The sequence below is a fragment of the Pleuronectes platessa genome, chromosome 3 (genome assembly GCF_947347685.1).
Source record: "Pleuronectes platessa chromosome 3, fPlePla1.1, whole genome shotgun sequence".
Lineage (NCBI taxonomy): Eukaryota > Metazoa > Chordata > Actinopteri > Pleuronectiformes > Pleuronectidae > Pleuronectes > Pleuronectes platessa.
In genome coordinates, this window is record NC_070628.1 from 2,744,783 (window position 1) to 2,764,503 (window position 19,721).

The 19,721-nt window shown below is 45.2% G+C and overlaps 1 protein-coding gene across 1 annotated transcript; it reads left to right on the forward strand.

Annotated features, from left to right (window-relative positions):
- Positions 1-9,841: 9,841 nt before the first annotated feature.
- nacc1b (nucleus accumbens associated 1, BEN and BTB (POZ) domain containing b) lies at positions 9,842-17,836 on the forward strand. Its single transcript, XM_053415516.1, has 7 exons — positions 9,842-9,988; positions 11,878-12,120; positions 13,171-13,392; positions 14,504-14,978; positions 15,904-16,201; positions 16,438-16,535; positions 16,658-17,836. The coding sequence occupies exons 1-7, from the start codon at positions 9,863-9,865 to the stop codon at positions 16,987-16,989; spliced, it is 1,794 nt and encodes a 597-aa protein (XP_053271491.1). The 5' UTR covers positions 9,842-9,862; the 3' UTR covers positions 16,990-17,836.
- The last annotated feature ends 1,885 nt before the right edge of the window (positions 17,837-19,721 follow it).

Below are 19,721 nucleotides of genomic sequence, written 5' to 3' on the forward strand. Positions count from 1 at the left end.
AATAATCTAATTTAATCTCGCAGAGCCCGCAGCTGCTAATGCATCGTAACGAGCAGGATAAACATAGAGTGAGGATCCGCCGAGATCCGCCGAGATTCACCGAGATCCGCCGAACCTCCGAGGAGGAGACGGGTCCCAGCTCGGAGGAGATCCGATCGATGCGGGTCAGGAGGGGAGATCCAGGCTGTGAGAGCCGGAGAGAGAGGCTGAGTGTATATGGAGAGAGTTAATGTCATTTTTTAATACAAATGACATGCAAAATTATATTTATGCTTTAGGTTAATCACCATATGTTATAATCTTATTACCATTGAATGCATTCGACTGCATAAAAATACAGCAAAAAATACTATCCTATATGTCCTATTGTGTAATTCTGCACATTAACCGTGTAACATATAACTATTATCATCTTATGTTATTCCACATATATATCTCTCATTGTGATTTTACACCCTACACCCATATATATATATATATATATATATATATACACACGCATACCTTTTTATATTGTGTGTTTTTCATATACCATGGTACCCATCTATACACAGAAACACACATATATAAGCACTTTATACTCAATATTTGTGTATATCATATCTGTCTATACATACGTATAGCAGCCTAATATACATATGCATTCATCTTTTGTCTATCTCAATATTTATCTATATTTTTATATTTCCTTACACTTAAGTCCTGCATTTTACTTGTTATTACTCACTGAGGCCTATGTATGACTCTTGCTGCTGTAATATTGGAAATTGCCCCATTGTGGGACTAATAAAGGATTATCTTATCTTAGTTGATCTCATCTTATCTTATCTTATCTTAATATTCCCATAATTCACAAGTACAGTTTTACATACTTGTGTGATCATCCTGTGCCACTGCACTGTACTGAAGTCCATTTTCAATGCAAACAATATTTCTGTGTATATTATGTACATACTGTATGTCTTATCTTTTTCCTAATTCATCCCTATAAAACATTATTTATTTTATTATTATATTGAAGAAGGCTGGATCCACTCAAACCAAGGTGGCAAACTGAACTGACCCCAGCACTGTATCAGGGAAGGTTTGTTAAGGCTCAGTCTGTTTTTTTTTGTGAGCAGAATTTATTATTTTTCACAACAGACACAAGTTGATTATCCCATTGACCTGGAGACCTGATGAAGGAAACATCCAAAACCCAGGTAAACACAAAGAATTGAAGAGAAAACGAAAACACATAAATAAACAGTCATTATAAAGAATAAATCATTCATACATGAGGATTATTGACGATCAGAGACAATCATCCGATGACTCGACAGGTTCTGCTCCACCTGCACCTGATGCCTCATACTGATCCATATTTCAACTTTCAATCAATCAATTGATAAATCATATTTATGTAACCCATACTCACAAATCACACTTTGCCTCATGAGTGTTTTTAACCATCTGTACAAGGTGCAAACATCCTCTGTCCGTATATAATAATACAAGATAATAATTGCATAATCCACACAGGAAGACCACATGTATTTAGGTATTTGCTCATTTAATGTTGTCAAATCTATAATCACCTCTTTGCATTTAGTGGTTTGCATCCAGTTCCCATGAAACACACGTGCACATGTTCGACAGAGAGCAGAGGGAACACTGTCTGCACACTGAACATCTGGATGGGGGCGCTGTGACAATAAATGCCCAGAGAGCGTGGCGCTATACATCTGACACAGGAGAATTATAGAGTTAATGGTATTTGGCATGACAGCGAGAGGGAGCGGGGAGCGCAGAGCCTGGATGCAGTCTCATCCTGTTTAGCATTCACCGTGCGCAGCGCCTGGAGGCCCCGGAGGGCTCACCTGCCCGGAGTCTAGACGCACCAGCACGGATCGAACCGCCGACCGCCGGCCTCACGGTCCCGGGGAAGGAGAAGGAGCAAGAGGAGGAGGCTCCAGGAGCAGCGGCCTGAGGGAGAAGACACCCCGGTGAGCGGTGAGGGTGAGCGGGGTTGAGTGGGTGGACTCGGTGGGTGGGGCTCAGACAGTCGGGTCGGCTGGGGACGCTGCCTGTCTACCTGCAGCGGCTCAGACCTGTAATCCATTACTCTCTGCGATGTAATCCCATTACTCTCACTTCACCATCTTTATTACATTACTCTCACGCTCTGCTCTGAATCATCCGTACATTATATTATATTTTTTTACATAGATTACATTATATTATATTTTTACAGAGATTACATTATATTTGTATTTCAATACATGACATTCATTATATTATATCAGAAGTACATTTGATTTACATACATTACATTATATTGCATAACATTTTGACATACGTTATATTATATTTTAAATACATTACATTGATACATACATTATATTGTATTTTATATACATTAAATTATATGACGTTACATTACACGTTGCATACGTAACTTTACATTTTGATATACAATACATAAGACAGTAAATAGCCTACCTGCTCTGTTATCTGTAGATTAGTTACATTACATTGTTACTTACATTACTTTACATTTTGATATACATTGCATTTTACATAAATTATTTTAAAAATAGAAAGTTTTGTAAGCATCGTTCGCTGACTTGTGCGTGAGGTGCAGTTGTGGTAAAAGTGGTGAGACAGTCAGTCCAACTGTGTGTGTGTGTGTGTGTGTGTGTGTGTGTGTGTGTCTATCTGTCTGTCTGTCTGTGTGATCGGTAGCTCTGTGATCTGTCTGCAGCTCCTGGGAGAGTGCAAATAAAAAACCTCCTCCTCCTCCTCGATGGCTCTGCGCTCTCCCTCCTCCCCTGCATGTGTGCGTGCGTGCCCGCGTCCAGTGTGTGTATGAGTCGGTGTTTGTGCTCCGGCTGCTGGTTCCCGGTGCACGGTCACAATGAATGGCTGCCTGTGAGCGGAGGGAGACGCTAGACCCGCTCTCACTTCTTCTTCTTCATCTCCTCCGGCGGCTGCTCCTCCATTGAGGCACTTTCCAGCGGATTACGCACAGCCCACGGCGGGGTGAGTAGAGAGCGCGGCCGGTCACTGAGGACATGGGCCCCGGCTCGGGTTCGGGCTCCGGGTCGGTGGAGCTGAGGGTGTCGTGGGGGGCCGGGGGGGGGGGGGGGGGGTGCCGTCTTGTATCGGGGTTTCGAGTGCAGGGCTGCGGCGGTGTGTTGAAGTGTGTGTGCGGCTGGAAGCGGTTCTTTTTTCTGGTTCTTTTTAAAGGGGACGGAGGTGGTAAAGTTCTGGTGGCCGCTGTGGGGGATGGGCTCCCGGGGACAGACCAAACTTTAACCACTTCACCGGCTCCATTCACCGCGGGCTGTCCCCTCCTTCCTCCCCCCTCGACGAGTCCTCCTCCTCCCGCATTCCTCAACTTTCCCCCCCGCTATAAAACTACTTTTTTTTATTCCGAGCCAGGCAGTTTCACCAACTACCGAACAAACCGTGTTAAAAAGCCCAAGTCCCGGTTCTTCCCCATCGATCCATGTCGGTAAACGGGTTAAGGTTTTACAGCCGGCCCCCGGTTCTCCTCTCCCCTCCTCTCCTCCTCGCCATGCCGGATCCATCCGTCTGTCTCGCCCACAGTTGCAGCGCATTTGTGTCCCGGGATGACCTGTTGATGTCGGGTAAAGATGGAGTGCCTGGATCCGCGGTAGACCCTCCTCCCCGCTCCGGTAAAAAAAATAAATAATAACCCACCAGTCCACCGTGGGGCTTCGTTCTAAATTTATTTTGGTTTTATTTAAATAATTTATTCGCCAGCGACATTTTGGAGGAGGAAGGGGGGGGGCAACGCGTGTCTGTCCCGTGTCGGTGGCTGCCGCTCGGCCGCGGGAGGAGGAGGAGGGAAGCCGGGGTGGAGGCGGACATCGCACCGCGCTGGCACGGAACTGGAGGAGACCCGGTGGGGGGGGCGGAGGCGCTAAACTGCTGAATATTTGATCCGTCCCGACTCTCCCCGTGGCGGGTCGCGAGCCCCCGGTTCCTCGGACGATACACGCGTGTGTGCTGCGGGCGGCTGGGGGGTTAAACCGGGTCTCTCTCCTCAGATAGAGCGGCTCCCTCTCCTTCTCTCCTTCTCTTTTTTTCGTCTCTTTTCCTCCCTCCCTCCTTCCCTCCTTCCCTCCGCTGAACGCACGCACGCACCGGCCCGGGCCAACCGAGGACTCCCAAAATCCTACCGGGCATCGAGGCTGGCACACGGCGGGGCACCGACAGCTCCCTGCCCGCTCTGCCTGCCCCTGCCGCCCCGCTGCTGCTGCCGCTGGTGGCGGGCTTCTGTCCCCCCCTGGGCCGCTTCGCAGGAGTTTAATTAATCTTTAAAGAATAATCGCATCGTTATTTTGAACTTGGAGCTCCGGTGGTGCTCGGGGGAGGCTACACCGTAGCCGCATTCTGGGCTCCTCTGTGCCCACGAGTGTCGGGTGAATATCGGCGGTTTCTAGCCTTAAATGCCCTTTGACCTGAGAGTTCCCCGGCGCTGGAGCCCAGCACAGGGGATATAAAGGTGTGTTTACGACTTCCTTATCCTGAGGAGATGTTTTCCACTGGGTTAGCCTTAGCTTTAGCTTGCTACTTGCTAACAGGCCACCTTTTAACCTCCCTAAACCAGGAAACTGAGTGTGATCAGGGCTGTGATTGATGGGGCTGAAGTCACACGCTCCTGTTGACACTGATTCCAATAGTTGTTGTTTTTATTATTTGTGCACAAGCTGTCTGCGGTGATCAAGCAACCTTTCCTGGGGGGGGGGGATCTACCCAGAGCTTGAGGTTAGTCTGCGTAAATGGTTGAATCTAATAAAGTTGTCGAAGACCCTCAGAGAGAGAGAGACACAAACAGACACACACCGTGAAACTGGAGTCAAAGCACATAATGGGGCACAAGGGGACTGAAGGGGCAAAGGTCAAGTGGTGTGAATTAACCCTGCCTTTATGTTCCCTGGAAGTTGTTGTGACCTCGCTGACCTTTGAGGAGGAAGAGGTCGCCGGCACTGTGTTCAGGTCAAATCCGGCACACGGCTCCTGGATGGATGGACTCCTTTGATCCTGAGGGAAATTTAGACATCCTCACAAAACAGTCCATCACAGGAGCACAAGAACAACAAAAGGTCAAAATGAGTCTAGAATCAGTTGAGTGCAGTGAGAGTCCAGCCACCACAACTACTACAGAGCTGTCACCATAAAGAAGTGTCTGCTAGTGGACATATTATATTGGAGGTGGTTGGAAGACACAAGTAAAGAGGCCGAGTGTTGAAACCAAATATAAATACAGATTTAAAGACGAATAACTGAAGCTATAGAAAGTTGTGAAGCCCTTCAGAATAAAAGTTTAGTTGTATAGCCCATATTCATAAATCACAATTTGTCTCAGCTCTTAACAGGGTGCGACATCCTCTGTTCTTTACCCTCAACCAGAGTAAAACTACCAAAATAACCCCATGTACAGGGGGAAACCCCAGAGTGTGAGGATGCCTCTCCCAGGACGCACACAAGTACAATAACTGAACATAAAATAAAAGTATATACAACATTGATTAGAAGAAACAGTTTGTGACATAATGGAAAAGTATTTGTAGTCCTTGCACGGGAGGAAGAAGTTGACCTGGAAGCCACCCAAGTACGCCCGGACTGTTTCTTCTTTTGTGACCAGTTTTGTTGCGTCAGGGTAAAGATCCACGACAGAGTGTTCAGGCCTAGCAGGGAAACATGACCAGGAAAAGGTCATGATGTTAGGCTACGTGTCGTATGGGAGAGGGAACATCCGGAGATCCGCCTGTCGCCTGCGTCACAATGAGGAATGTGGAGCATCACGTTTAGTTATTCTTACGTGTCGGTCTCTTAACGTGATTCATCTTTCGTCTCCTCAGCTCCTCGTTATCATCAGTGTCACGACTTTTAAAAGATTGTGCAGGAAACCGAGTCTAATCCACCGACATGAAGGAAGTTGTCACGTTTCGTTGTCGTGATATTCAAAGAGATTTTATCAATAAACAATGACATTGGTTAAAGATTTTTTGGATCTAGCGTGAGTGGAACTCCTGCGTGCACAGGTTCTTCTTGCGGCTTATTTCCTGAAAAAATGGTATTCTCATAATAATTACAACTTTATTTTTTCCAACATGTCACTAAGACTTGAACATATTTTATAGTCAATCTACTCTCTACTGTCCGTTGAACGTGGTTATTCGGGGACGATCTTCTTCACATCGTGTTCCCTCTAAGCAGCTGCCTGCTTATTATTCATGTGATTGCACACATGTTCACACCTGGAAACAATCAGGGGCCTCCACCCTCGGGGCCGAGCAGCTCCACCGGGACACTTGTCGGTTAAATTTCTCGCTCGGAGCCACGGGACGTGCAGGTGCTGGAGAGCGGACAGCGGCCATCATGCATTTTTAGTGGCTTTTTTATTTCCCCCAGCTGGTGGCACAGGTCAAACCCAGTATCCCAGTAGATGAGATGAGAACACGTCATATCACTGAGATCTCAATGCACCAGTTAAAGTATAAGTAATGCAAATCCTGGATATGGCCCAAATGCACTTCAGTTAAATTATAATTACATTAATGTGATGTATATATTGATTTGTTTACATCGACAGAAACTGTTAAGGCACAATAATGTATTGAGGTACAGTGGCAATCAAACTTAGACTTAGTCATGTCAGAACATTATTGATTTAAACTAAATAAGTTGAGGAGAAAACTCGACAGTAGTTGATGCAGCTCAGGCGCTTGATGTGTTTTGATATGATGGGAATGTTACTCAGATCACATCAACTGGCCTCAGTGCAAAAAACTGATCTTACTTGTTCTCATACATCGAGGTTTATTATTGGCACTATTAATATTCCATTGATTTTGTATCCATCTAAAAGTGCATTGGTCAATTGGTCCAGAATTTTCAACATTCTAAAATTAAACACGTGTAATGAAATGTGTAGCACTGGTGTCGTAAATGCTCCTGCTTTATTGCCTCTATTAGCCCAGTGCAGCAAATTAGAAAGATTAATTAATTGCTATCAGCTTAAAAATTAATTTCAATGAAATTTTAATGGCCCCCTATTCTCAGAGCTGCCCTAACGTGGGCGTAAGGCTGGAGCTCAGGACTTTTTTTTTTTTTTTTACTCCTGCCAAGGAAGTTATGTTTTCATATGATTCTGTTATTGAGCAAGATTATTCATAAACTGCTGGATGGATTTTTACCAAACTTAGTAGAAGGCTGCTGTGTGGGTCAGGGAATAACCCAATTTTTTTTTTTTGTGCTCATCTGGGAATTGTTTTCCAGCTTTACTTAAAATTGCGAGAGAGGATGTTTTCGGTGAATTTCTAAAGAAATAATGAAGAGATGAAGATACATATTTGTCATGTTTAGTGGTCTCTGTATCTATGAGTGAGAGTAACTTTAGTTTGGCTGGATTGAATTTCAAATGACTGTTGGTGGACGAATTTGCTCTCTTCTACTTTCACTTACGTTTTTCCGCTAGCCTAGGTTAGCGTAGCACGATACAGTAGCACCCTCACATCTGGAAGCTTCCCATTAGAACTACTGCCCTCTTATTGTTGGCCCAGGATCAGCTCCACCTTTTGGAGACTCTTCTACTCTTGTCGGTGATGTGAACACCAGGAGGTTTTTGGTGAAGTTACTTGGTAAACCTAAGTCTCTCAGCTTCGAACGGAGTGGGTGTTTTTTTTTTGTGTGCTGCGTTCTGGATGTGAGGTTTTGCAACAAGAGACGTTTTCATGATGTGTCATGCCTGGCTGTTCAGACAACGTTAAAGCTGTCACCACCTCCCACAGATCAACACAGGTTCAAGGTTTGCTGCCCGGCTCAGAGCTTTGTGGAAGTGGAGGAATCCACAGTGCTTACCTCATCGCCCGCGCAAAGTAGAACAAAGTTTACATTTGTCTCGTTAAACACAAGAAAAGTGTCAGGTTCTAGAAATGAATGACATTTGTCACCTGAATTCTTCCCGCAGAAGCAGAAATAAAGTTTTTATAAGTTGTACTGCTGGTTGTGCCGTTGGTGGATTGTGTTTGTTGTTTCAAGCTGTGGAGTTACACATCCCATTCAAAGTCCCATATGGTAACATCGAGGAGGCTTTGTTTATGACCTTTACTGCAAACAGCCACCAGGGGGTGATAGAGATGTTTTGTTTTGAATCCGACAGTTTGCGTTCATAAGCAGCTGTAGTTGGCGACATGTTGTTTGCCGGCCGGTGTGTTACGACTGGTTTAGTAGTCGGACACATTGAGCATTCAGAAACGTAGAAGTTCTTTGAGCTGTGTTGTAAAAAGAAGCAGAATCTGACACTAAATAAAGGATTGGAAATGCAAATAGTAATTTGTGGCCAGAGCGATGCAGCGTACTGAATATACAGCAACATTACAATTTCCATTTTTCTTTAATCGTGGACCAAAGCTTGGACAAATGAATGAATAATCTCTTAACTTAAGTTTGTGGGCACGAGGCCGAGGGCAGCTGTTCATTTGTATAAACTGAATTTTGCCTCTTAAGCACAAGCCGTGAGTCGGTCATGACCCGAGCAGCGAGTTGTAGACATTTTCCATACTTCAAGAGACGTCTCATCAATCTCTCTTCTTATTATCATAAAGTCGGCTTCATTTCCCCTCTGGGGTCAAGCAGACAATATAAAGTTGGTCTGAAGTTTCTGTCTGCAGGGTTGAGTTGTGTGTCAGATCAAAGTTGTGAAAAGATGGTGATATTTCCGCGGATGTGACCCCTCTGTGACCTCTGGGCTTCTGCTGCAGCGTTCATGAGGAGAACTGGAGGTGATGGAGCTGTTCAGGTTACTGGGTCTCGTCTGTGAGTGTCTCTCCCAGTGGAGCAGCGGAGCTAATCACCATAATATTGTTCTGTGGTAGTGGTTTGTGTTGGGCTGCAGCCAGCGGAGGAGCCCGGCCTCGTCCACTCCCACCAGCTACTGTCCAGCTGATGCTGAACGTTTCCAATCATCCGTCACAAGGATCATGATCCTGAATGTATTTGTTCAGAAGCGTAGTCATGACTGTTCTCATCCGTTTAGTTCTGCTCCATCATACTTGGCATTAGAGGATTTATATCCTAAATATTGTTTGTGCATTATCACAGATAAAGGGTCCACAGGACAGAGACAAAGATGTGTTTAGAGGGATGTTTACATGTCCTTTGTTTATTTTTATTGTCACGAATTTGACAGCTCCCCCACTTCTCTCATCTCGGGCTTCCTCGTTGGAATCGTGACGAGGACGAGTGGAATAGACGAGTTATGTAAGCGACTGTGTTTTGACAGAGGAAATGACAAAGTAGGCCAAAAACCACAAAACAGTTTATTAACAGTGAATTAGATGTAATGAAACAAGGTTTCGGGAAAAAAAGAGAAAGACGGCTTATATAACTGTCGCTGGTGGCCCCGAACTTCTCTTTCATTCGAAGTTCATTTGGAGTTTAGAATTAAAGTTGTTTACCAAATACTTAATCCATTAATCATCATACACTTTATTTAGCCTGTTCCTTTATTTTAAGTCTCTTTCCTCGTCTCCTCCTCGTCTCCATCTTGGAAACAGCTTCTCGACCTTCTTTCATCCTTGTCTCATCGCTCGCTGGTAACCGTGTTTCCTCCTCTCCTGCTCGGCTGCCTCATTTTGTCCTCACCTCCGCATCACCCCCTCCAATGTCTCTCTATTCCCCCCCGTCCTCCCCCCCCTTCACCTTCCTTTAATTCCTCTACAAGTCCCTGCTTCTTTCCCTCAGATCTCCTTCCTCCCTCCGTCCTTCTGCCCCATCCAGTCCTCTGTCAGGTCTAACTTCTACCTCTCTGTTCTCCTGTAGACCCTGTGGTGCTGGGCAGAGCGTAATGGCTCAGACGCTGCAGATGGCGATCCCTAACTTTGGCAACAACGTCCTGGAGTGTTTGAACGAGCAGCGGCTGCAGGGCCTGTACTGTGACGTCTCTGTGGTCGTCAAGGGACATGCCTTCAAGGTCAGAAGTTTTTTTTTTCTTTCTATTAGTGTTTTCTCTTCTGTGCTCAGAATCTTTAATTTACTGTGGAGCTGTGCAGTGTGACCACAGTGCTTATAACTGCACCAGTTATCCTGAGATGGTAAAGAAAGAACGTTACTGGGACATTGGCCTGTTGGTCATTTTACCTGCTGACCCCAGGTTCAGGTTACTTGACCTTCAAAGTCATCGGGTCACTGCTCGGTTCTCCCAACACAACTTGCTGCTTTGTGTTCTGTTTAAACAACAAAAACAGTTTGCGGGGCTTTTGACGGCGAGTGGAAAATTTAGCTTAAAATCAATTAGTGTGGACTGTGCATAAGTAATGATCATATTGTCATCTCAATAATTAAACATGATCTAAACTGCTACACCATTACCATGAAAGCTTAAAGCTCGGTAAGCAGACCTGTCTTGAAAGCTAAATTATATTTTAGAATAAATGTGTGAAAATCTCAGTTGTAGCCAAATTAAAGAAAAGTTAGTAATAAGACAGAAAAATAATGATAATAACAAATGTACAAAACTGAATCAAATGTGTATGATCAAAGTAAATGTACAATAATAAGAATACTTGTACATGCTACTCATTATTAAGACATAAATATGTAATACTTGTAAAAAAAAGATGATAAACATCTTGTAATATCTGTGGACATGCTTTGTTTGTGTTATATTTTGGTGGATTGTTGGTTCGTCCTGTATCGGACTCTGACGACCTCAGTAAAGTGTAATTAGTTGAAGATATTGATAAGATTTAGCTCAGAATCAATCGGTGAGACGGGGAAATATGGCCCAGGTGAAAAACAACCAGTGTTGTGCATTAAATGATTTCTAATAGATTTCCTGAGCTGCATTCGGCGACCTCTCTCACTGGAGGCATAAATCTTTTGGATTCGTTCAATACACTTTCACTTTGTACGGCCAAGGCTAAGAACTTGTCGTATTTCATATGAGGAAATGATTCCTTTACAGATTGGTACAGTTTGTGTTGTGGTCAGTATTTCAAAAAATAGATTATCTGTTTTAACACGAGTTGGAAAAAACTCCAGTAAAGTGAGATTACTGTAAACATTTGTCAGCCAGATGAGACGAAGCCAATCTTCCTGTTTACCTTTAACACCCTGATAACTGGAGCCCAACCATTGACTGTATATAACAGACAGCAGCTCCACCACATGAAGCTAATGCCAAAGAGTCTGATGTGTGTGTTCTCTGACCACAGAGTGTGACTGCTGGTTTTGAAGAAGTCAGTTTCTATAGAAGAGAAAATGACTCGACTTCCCCCTTGATTTATAACGTCAGTAAACACTTTCATAAGGACTTTATGGTCTCAATCTCTCGCGTCAAGTCTTCTTCAATATAGCATGATGTTCAGTTTGAAAGTTATGGTCCCGTTCAGAGTCAAATAAACCATAAAGCACCACCTGCTCCTTCTGGTTTCAAAAAGCCAGATGGCGCTGGACTAAATGTCAAACTCGAGGCTTCAGACGGCAGCTCACAAACTGGGTGATGTCACGGGTTCAAACTTTACCTCGACCGATTTATTGTTTGGTTGATAAGAATCTGCCGATATGAGTTGTTCACAGATGAATCCAATCTGCATGTGTGTTTGGCTGGAAGAAAAAATGCAGAAAAGATTTTTATTTTACAAAAAAGTCCAAGTTTACCAAGTTTTTATAGTTGCCGTTTTCTTTTTATCTATAATAACCATAAAATATCAAACCTCACTTGCATTTATTTGTCGTGAGGGTTTGATAACATCTTGGTATTCATTGCCAAATTTGAATATATATATAGATTCCGCCCCATTAATCCATATCAGTCGAGTTCCACTGATAACTTACCTTTTCCTGCTGTTTACCCCTCAGGCCCACCGCGCGGTGCTGGCCGCCAGCAGCTCCTACTTCAGGGATCTGTTCAACGCTGGGGGTAAGAGCTCGGTGGTGGAGCTGCCCCCGGCGGTGCAGCCGCAGAGCTTCCAGCAGATCCTGGCCTTCTGCTACACAGGACGCCTCAGCATGAACGTTGGAGACCAGTTCCTGCTCATGTACACCGCCGGCTTCCTCCAGATCCAACAGATCATGGAGAAAGGCACAGAGTTCTTCCTCAAGGTAACTTGTGAATGAAGCTTTAATGTGGAACAATTTAAGACTTTATCAGATGAATGTGGAATTTTATATAACCAGTTTCTTGCGTATTTATAATCCTGCAAAGTGTAATCATGGAGTTAAAAGTATCTGAGACGTGAGTATCATCACATTAGGTTTTGAGCTTCCTCCCTGGCACCTGTTGTGTGTGGCATTGGGCATGGTGTAATTTCACTGAGGGGTTATCTGTGTTTGTAGATCTGATTAGATCCGGAGTGCCTCGCTGCATAAATCTGCATATTAACACGGAAAACTGATTTCCTTGAATGTACACTTTGGAACGCCCAGAGAGAGAGAGAGAGAGAGAGTAGATGTAAGAAGAGAAGCTGGCACGGTGGCGGTGCGGAGTGTCCACCTGCTGGTGCCGGTGTCCACTCAGCACAGAGCTGGCAGTTTGTGTTTTAGTTGTGAGCTTTTCCAGGAAGAGCGTTCAGTTCTCAGCTGACAGGCCGAACTGGAGAAACACCTGAAACTGGAGCCGAGCGCAGAACAGCCGCCAACAGAAACAAGCTGAGCTCAGTGATGATGTCATAGCAGCTGGTTATGCCAAATCATGTTGAAGCAGCCAATTGGAAAAGTCAACTCTCAATCACATTAAAACATGTTTTCATCTGCTGCGATTTTTTTCAAGCAACCAAGGAATTTGGGCAACTAGAGTAGATAGCCCCCTGGTGGTCAGCTGCATTATAGGTTAAAAAACTGCCTCCTCCACGTTAGCATATTTTTGGACGTGGACCAAACTCAAGTCGAAGTCATGTTAAATCATTGTTTTCTCGGTTTCTGTCGTTTTGGTTCGTTCATATCACACTAAAGTATGTTCACGTTTTCATGTTGCTAATAAGTTTGGTTTTAATAAGTTCTTTTATGATATAAAATGGGGTGAAAGGTCATGATTGACAGCTGAGACTGCTACTGGTCAAGCTGATGGACTGTGGGAGGAAGTGGAGACACGTCGTCCATCTTTATTCCTTAGGAGGTGAAGTCATGACCTCTTATCTTATCACCCGTCTCCAGGTCTCATCTCCAAGCTGTGACTCCCAGGGCCTCCACACTGAGGAGACCCCGCCCTCCGAGCCTCAGAGCCCTGTCACTCAAACAGTGGGAGGGGGTGGAGGTGGTGTTGTGGCAGCGGCCACAGGGAGGCCGTCCTCATGTCTCACACCCCTCCCCCTGGTGTCCAAGGTAAAGACAGAACAGACGTCGACCACTCCTCAGAGCACCCCCCACCCGCAGCAGGTACACTCCCCGCTCGGTCGCAGCTGTTAACACCACCTGTGGTGTTTGGTGTAAATCACTGACGGCATCTGAAGAAGGGAATCCTGAGTAGGCGTTTCTTTGAGTTTGACATTTGAGAGACTTTCAAGAAGAGCTATAAAAAAACTCACTTCCTTTAACAGTGACTGAAAAGCTTCTGAATGAATCATAACCTGAAAGTCTTCTCTGAAATATACCACAGACCAAGTGATATAAATTATGATGGTCACCATTTACATTGTTTACAGTCAACCACTTTATATAAGCTTTCACTGGAGGTGGCAGTAAGAGCCTTAATACAGATAAGTGTGGTTTGTTTGTGTTTTCATCATCAATATTAATGTTAAAGTAAAATGAAACCTCATCTATTGTGACATGACGGTGACTTCATTCAAACACCAGATGGTCTTTTCATGTATTTAGTTTTTTTTAAATGTCCCAAGAGAAACTTTGCAACATGTTTTATTTACAGACTGTTTGATGCTCGTGTCTTTTTACCTTAAGTATCGTTTATCGGTGGAAATGATCAAATATGATATTTGTTTATAAAGCCCCAGTCCAGCTGCTTATTTCACCCCCTAAAACTATTTTGTATAAAATAACATATTCAAAAGTTCTTTTGAAAAAAGTGTCCCCAGTGGCCTAATCATTTTCTTGAATCTATGCATTCCTCAATTAAGGACGAAGATTTACAAATATGCTAATATGGCCCCGCCCCTGCTCCCAGTCCCTCCACCCTCACAGCGCCACCTGCTGTTGAGGAGGCTTTCCCAGCCCCTGAAGCCTATCGACAGGTTGACAGGATTGGTTCATTAGGTTTGTGACATCACAAACCCCTGGCTGTCGAAAGCAGTTTTTTAAAACTGGCATTTGTTTACTTCAGGGTTAAGATGGAAACATTCCTCCATGGCGCTATATGTTTAATTCATACAATCTGTTTTTTATTATATAAAAGGCATAAGATCTTGATTTTGACTGGAAGGGGACTTTAAGAACGACACAAGCTCTTCTTCTTTTGGTTAATGTCAGTTGTTTTGTGGCGTTCCAGTCGGGTGATGGTCACTAACGGGTAATTCTCTCTCTTCCTTAGCAGGAGGGCTCCCCCTACTCGGTGGTCTGCACCCCCGTGGCCAAGCGGCTGTGGGAAGGGGGCAACCGTGACGGGGTCGGAGGGTCCGGAGGTGGTGGCGGAATGAGGAAGGCTGCACGCTATTCTTCCTCCTCTTCCTCCTCCTCCTCTTCTAACAACACTACCCAGGATGCCTCTGGTCGTGGACCTGCATCTGGCAACGCTGTGATGATGGGCGGCGGCACCACTTCAGTGGGAGGAGCCGGACTCAACAGCAACCATAACAACAATAATCACAACAACCACAATAACCACAACAACGGTGGAACCCCCGAGGGCACGAGCCCGGGCACGCTGAGCATGTACACCAGTGACTCGCCAATCAGCTACCACGATGACGAGGAGGAGGACGACGTGGCGGATGAGAGCGCCGAAGAGCAGTACCGACAGATCTGCAACATGTACACCATGTACAGCATGCTGAACGCCGGGGCAGCCGGTAAGCTCTGAGTACAAAGTGTGTGAGTTCACCTCAAGGTCTCTGGGGTTTCCTGCAGATCTGGAAGTTTCTGTCTCATCTCTAAATGGATCTTAAGTTTCGCTGTCGTGTTGTTTGTCCAAAGTTCTCATGTTGAAAACACAGAAACGTTTAAAGATGTAGATTCTGATTCTCATCGTTCAAACTTCATATCGTAGGAGGGGAAGTCTGCAGCTGCTTCCTCTTCTTCTTTCTCTTCTTCTATTGTCCAAACTTTCCAAACAAGTGTTTTCACACTTCAGACGAACTCAGTGGTCGAAGGAGTTTTTCTTTTAGTCAAAAAGTTCCAGGTCTTGGAAGAGGGGGGGAGAATCCACATTGATCTCCGCTGACCTGAAACTGAATTATCAGAGTCTGACCTCCATGTTGTCATTTCCACTGCATAACAACAAGCTGGGAAAATACACACCAGAGGAATTTAATGCATGAATGGAGGCGGAGTGCAGAGTAATGTTGGAATCCATCAAACCCACTTAGAACTGAATGAACTCACTTTAGAACCTGGCTGCAGGCCTCTCATGGAGCAGAGCTGAGTAATTACTTCAGTAGGTAATCAGTTGTATCATCAACATGTGGATTCATGACAAATTTAATTTGAAATCTCAAATGTGCTAATTGAACAGAACACGGTCTCAGTCATAATATTTGGAAACTCAGTGATGTCACAGCTGGGTATCAAACATGGAACATGAATAAAGAAAGATGATGATGCACCTCCACTTCCCACTGTACAATGTAAATTGTTTAAGATCCGGGTGCTGCCCTCGTGCTGAAGCCGTCCACCAGGGGGAGTTCCAGATGATCTGGCTTCACTTTTGGGAGCTGCCATGTCGTCCATCTTTATTAACAACATCAGAGCTCATCTCATTATCTTGTTCCTCCTCAGTGGTCGGTGAGAGGGTGGAGGCTCTGCCGGACCAGGCCCCGGACTCGGGCGGCGGCCGGGGGGGCAGGGGGGCACGTTCTCGGCAGGACCTGGCTTCTCTGCCCGCCGAGCTCATCAGCCAGATCGGCAACCGCTGCCACCCGAAGCTGTACGAGGAGGGCGACCCGGCCGAGAAGCTGGAGCTGGTGAGCGGCACGTCCGTGTTCATCTCCCGGGCTCAGCTCATGAACTGCCACGTCAGCGCCGGCACCCGCCACAAAGTGCTGCTCAGACGCCTGCTGGCGGCGTTCTTCGACAGGTCAGTGTCCCACACGTTCGGCCGGTGGGGGGGGGTAGGACCCGGAGCAGCAGGAGTGAAACCCAAGCTGCTGAAAGGATTTTGTTTTGCCTTGTACACAATTTATATACATTTACTGGATATCTGTGTGTCGCTAATGATTATTAACACGTGATGTTTAAACCAAACACTCAAATGTACTTTAGTAGCTAAATTTACGTTCACGTCGATGGTTGTGTTTTTTCTCTCTTGCTCAGGAGCACTCTGGCAAACAGCTGTGGAACAGGAATCCGCTCTTCAACCAACGACCCGAGTCGTAAACCGCTGGACAACCGAGTTCTGCACGCTGTCAAATGTGAGTCAGACACACACATGTAAACACTTTAACACTCCTTGCAGTGGTTTGGCTGTTTGTGTGTTTTTAACCTCCTCTCTCTCTCTCTCTCTCTCTTTTTCCACCTCTCTCTCTTCCTGCAGTTTATTGCCAGAACTTTGCGCCGAGCTTCAAGGAGAGTGAGATGAACGCCATCGCGGCCGACATGTGCACCAACGCTCGCCGCGTCGTCCGCAAGAGCTGGATCCCCAAGCTCAAACTGCTGATGGCCGACAGCGACGCCTACTCCGCCTTCCTGGCCGACAGCGTGAAGATGGAGGCCGACGGGCTGGGGGCGGAGCAAGGCTTTGACCCCGCCTCCCTGGAGGCCGTGGCGGCGGCAGCAGCAGCCGCCAACAGTCACGAATCAGGAGGCGGAGCCACGGCAGCTGACGCCCTCCATGGGGCGGTGGGAGACGGCAGCACTTTGTTTTGAGTGAGTGAACGGACAGATAGATGGATGGACAGATTGATGGGGGGGGTGAGTAGAGAACGGTGGCCTCCCTGAGGCCGGGACGACAGTTGTCAGTCCTCACTGAGCCGCCATTTGTTTGGGGACATGTCTCCACTTTGACTCTTCTGGTCATTTTGTTCTGCTTTCCTTCTTCTGTTTGTCTCACTTCCATCTTTCTCCAACGCTGAACGCCTCATCACGGGTTGTTCCTCCTTCCTGTTCTGGTGGAGAGAGATAGAAAGACAACAGAGAAAGAAAGGTTGCAGAGGGAAGACACCCCCCCAGATCCTCATCCCTCTGCAACCTTTCCAGACCTGATAGTTTAAGCCTTTATTTTTGTATGTTTTAAAGTGTGTACTGTCACTGAGGCCATTATTCTAACCATAATCAATCAGACATTCCCTGGGGAGGGGGGGGGGGGGGTGAACCCACCCTCTATTCCAGTAACACTGTGGTTTTTGAATGTACGCGTGGTGGAGGTGGTGGAGGTGGTGGAGCGTGGTGAGGTGGTGGAGGCAGAGTGAGATTGTACAGAGCCCAGTTTTATTATTTCTTTGCTTTATTTCATGTGGACGCCCCGATGGAAGCTTCTCTGAGAGGCGTGGGGTCGACGAGGTCAGGGGTTGAAATTAATATTAATATGTATATTGGCATGGTTTATGATTCCCCCCACCCCCCCATCCACACACCTCACCAACCCCTGCTCCATGACTCCTGCTGGGCATGCTGGGAAACTAAACGACCGGCCGCTGGAGAGATACTGCTGACTTCCGAGCGGCAGCATTTTTAGCTGCTGGTTGATTTGTCGGCCATTTTTGGTGGCAGATAAGATTCGCGTGACTAAAACTTTTTACCACCTAATCTCCTTTAGCTTTTTGACCCTTAAAGAAAAAGATAATTTGAGTTTGTTTACTTTTACTGTTAAAGTTCCTTATGTGTGAGTTTTGCCAAGGCTACTTGTTACTGATGATTGTCAAAGAGTTTGCACTGTGTTATTTCCTGCGATACGAGTACAATCCAACTATGTTTTTGTACGTTTTAAAAGAAAGAGAAGAGGGGCGGTTTTATTTAAAAAAAGAAAAAGACGAAAAAATACGAGCTAAAATCCAATTATGTCTGTTCATCACCCGCTTTCATTTTTTAAAATCTGAAGGAAAAGTCAAGAAATATCCAAAAGCAAGTTTCCTGCCTGTGAGCTTAGGAACGAGAAGTGTGTGTTTGTGTGTGTGTTTGTGTGTTTGTGGATACAGTGGCAATGTTCTTTTGTTTTCAACTCGTGTTTAAATTCACAGCCGTGCCTGTTAGCAGCACGAGCTTCCTCCGGCTCGCTGCCTGGACGTGTGCTCGTCTGGCACCGACAAAGGTGCTAATTCAAGCATCGGTACATGGCAAGAAATGTGGCCCTGCGTGCATGTGTGTCGGTGTGTGTGTGTTTGTGTGTTTGAGCGGGCGTACAGTTTGTTGGTGAGCTGGAATACAGCGAGAGAGAGAGAGAGAGTGAGAGGGAAGGAGGCCAGACGTCTTCACACTCGCTTCGTTGATTCATTCACCCACCACAGTGGCAAGCACACACACACACACACACACACACCACACACACACTAATACGCATTTGGGCGCTGTCAGCTGCATCAGCTACAGTACACCAGAGCATTGTGGGAAGAAAAGGGGGAGTTGCAGCGAAGCAGAGCTGAGTGGCCGTCGCTCATCACATGTTGTAGTCAGGCAGCTGAGATCTGGAGACGATGGAGAAGATAAAGATTCACTGGATTTCCTGAAGGCTTGAGTTTCATGGACTAATATGAGGTGTTTATAAGACTAAGAGAAACAAATAATGGAAACACTAAATCTTTTCTCGTCAGGCCGGTGTTTGACCTTCGGGCTCCAGGTGAACTTCTTCAATTGTTCTCACTGATATTTCGGTCGTGATCATCTTAGCAGTGTTTCAAACAGATATTCAGATCTTCCACAAAACCGAGTTGAGTCAAAAAGAAAAGATACCCGACCTTTTTAGATTAATGCACTCGTTGGTTTTATTACTCGTTTATACTAATTGATTTCTTTAAACACACAATCCCCTTTCCAGCGTGAAAACATTAATTTTCAATCATCAGTAGTTCATTTTGAAGTAAGTACATAGGAGATTGTCCGGGTCCGACTCGTTCACATCCATATCAGCCCAGGCCCGTATCAACAAAAGTTAGATCTGTCATCTTTGGAAGTTGACGTCTCTGTCGGAGATATTTGTTCTTCCAGTGTTAGTTGACATCTGCGTTCTCACAAACAGTCGCTCACAAAGAAAAGTTTCCCTCTGGAGCCACAAGTTCTCAAATCTGTCAAAAGAACAGATCATAATTAGTGAAGTTGTTTTCTATGCTGTGTGGATTTGGGACAAAGTCTCTGATTTATCTCCTCTCACTGAAATCAGTCAGATGTGCCCTCGTGGGTCAAATGGGGAGCAGGTCGAGTGTTTCAATTTAAAAAGGAATCCAGCTGCTGCTACACAATGAGCTGCTTCAACTGTGACGTTTAAAATATCTTCTACTGTTTTCATTTACCACTGTGTTGAATTTACATATCTGCCAGAAGTAAATTATAATTGTTATATAAAATCTCACAGCAAAAAACATTATATTGTATAAAAATTCAAACAAATTAAAGAGTACAATTTTAAAATCCCCAAAAATACTACATATTCTAGATTTGTTTTATTA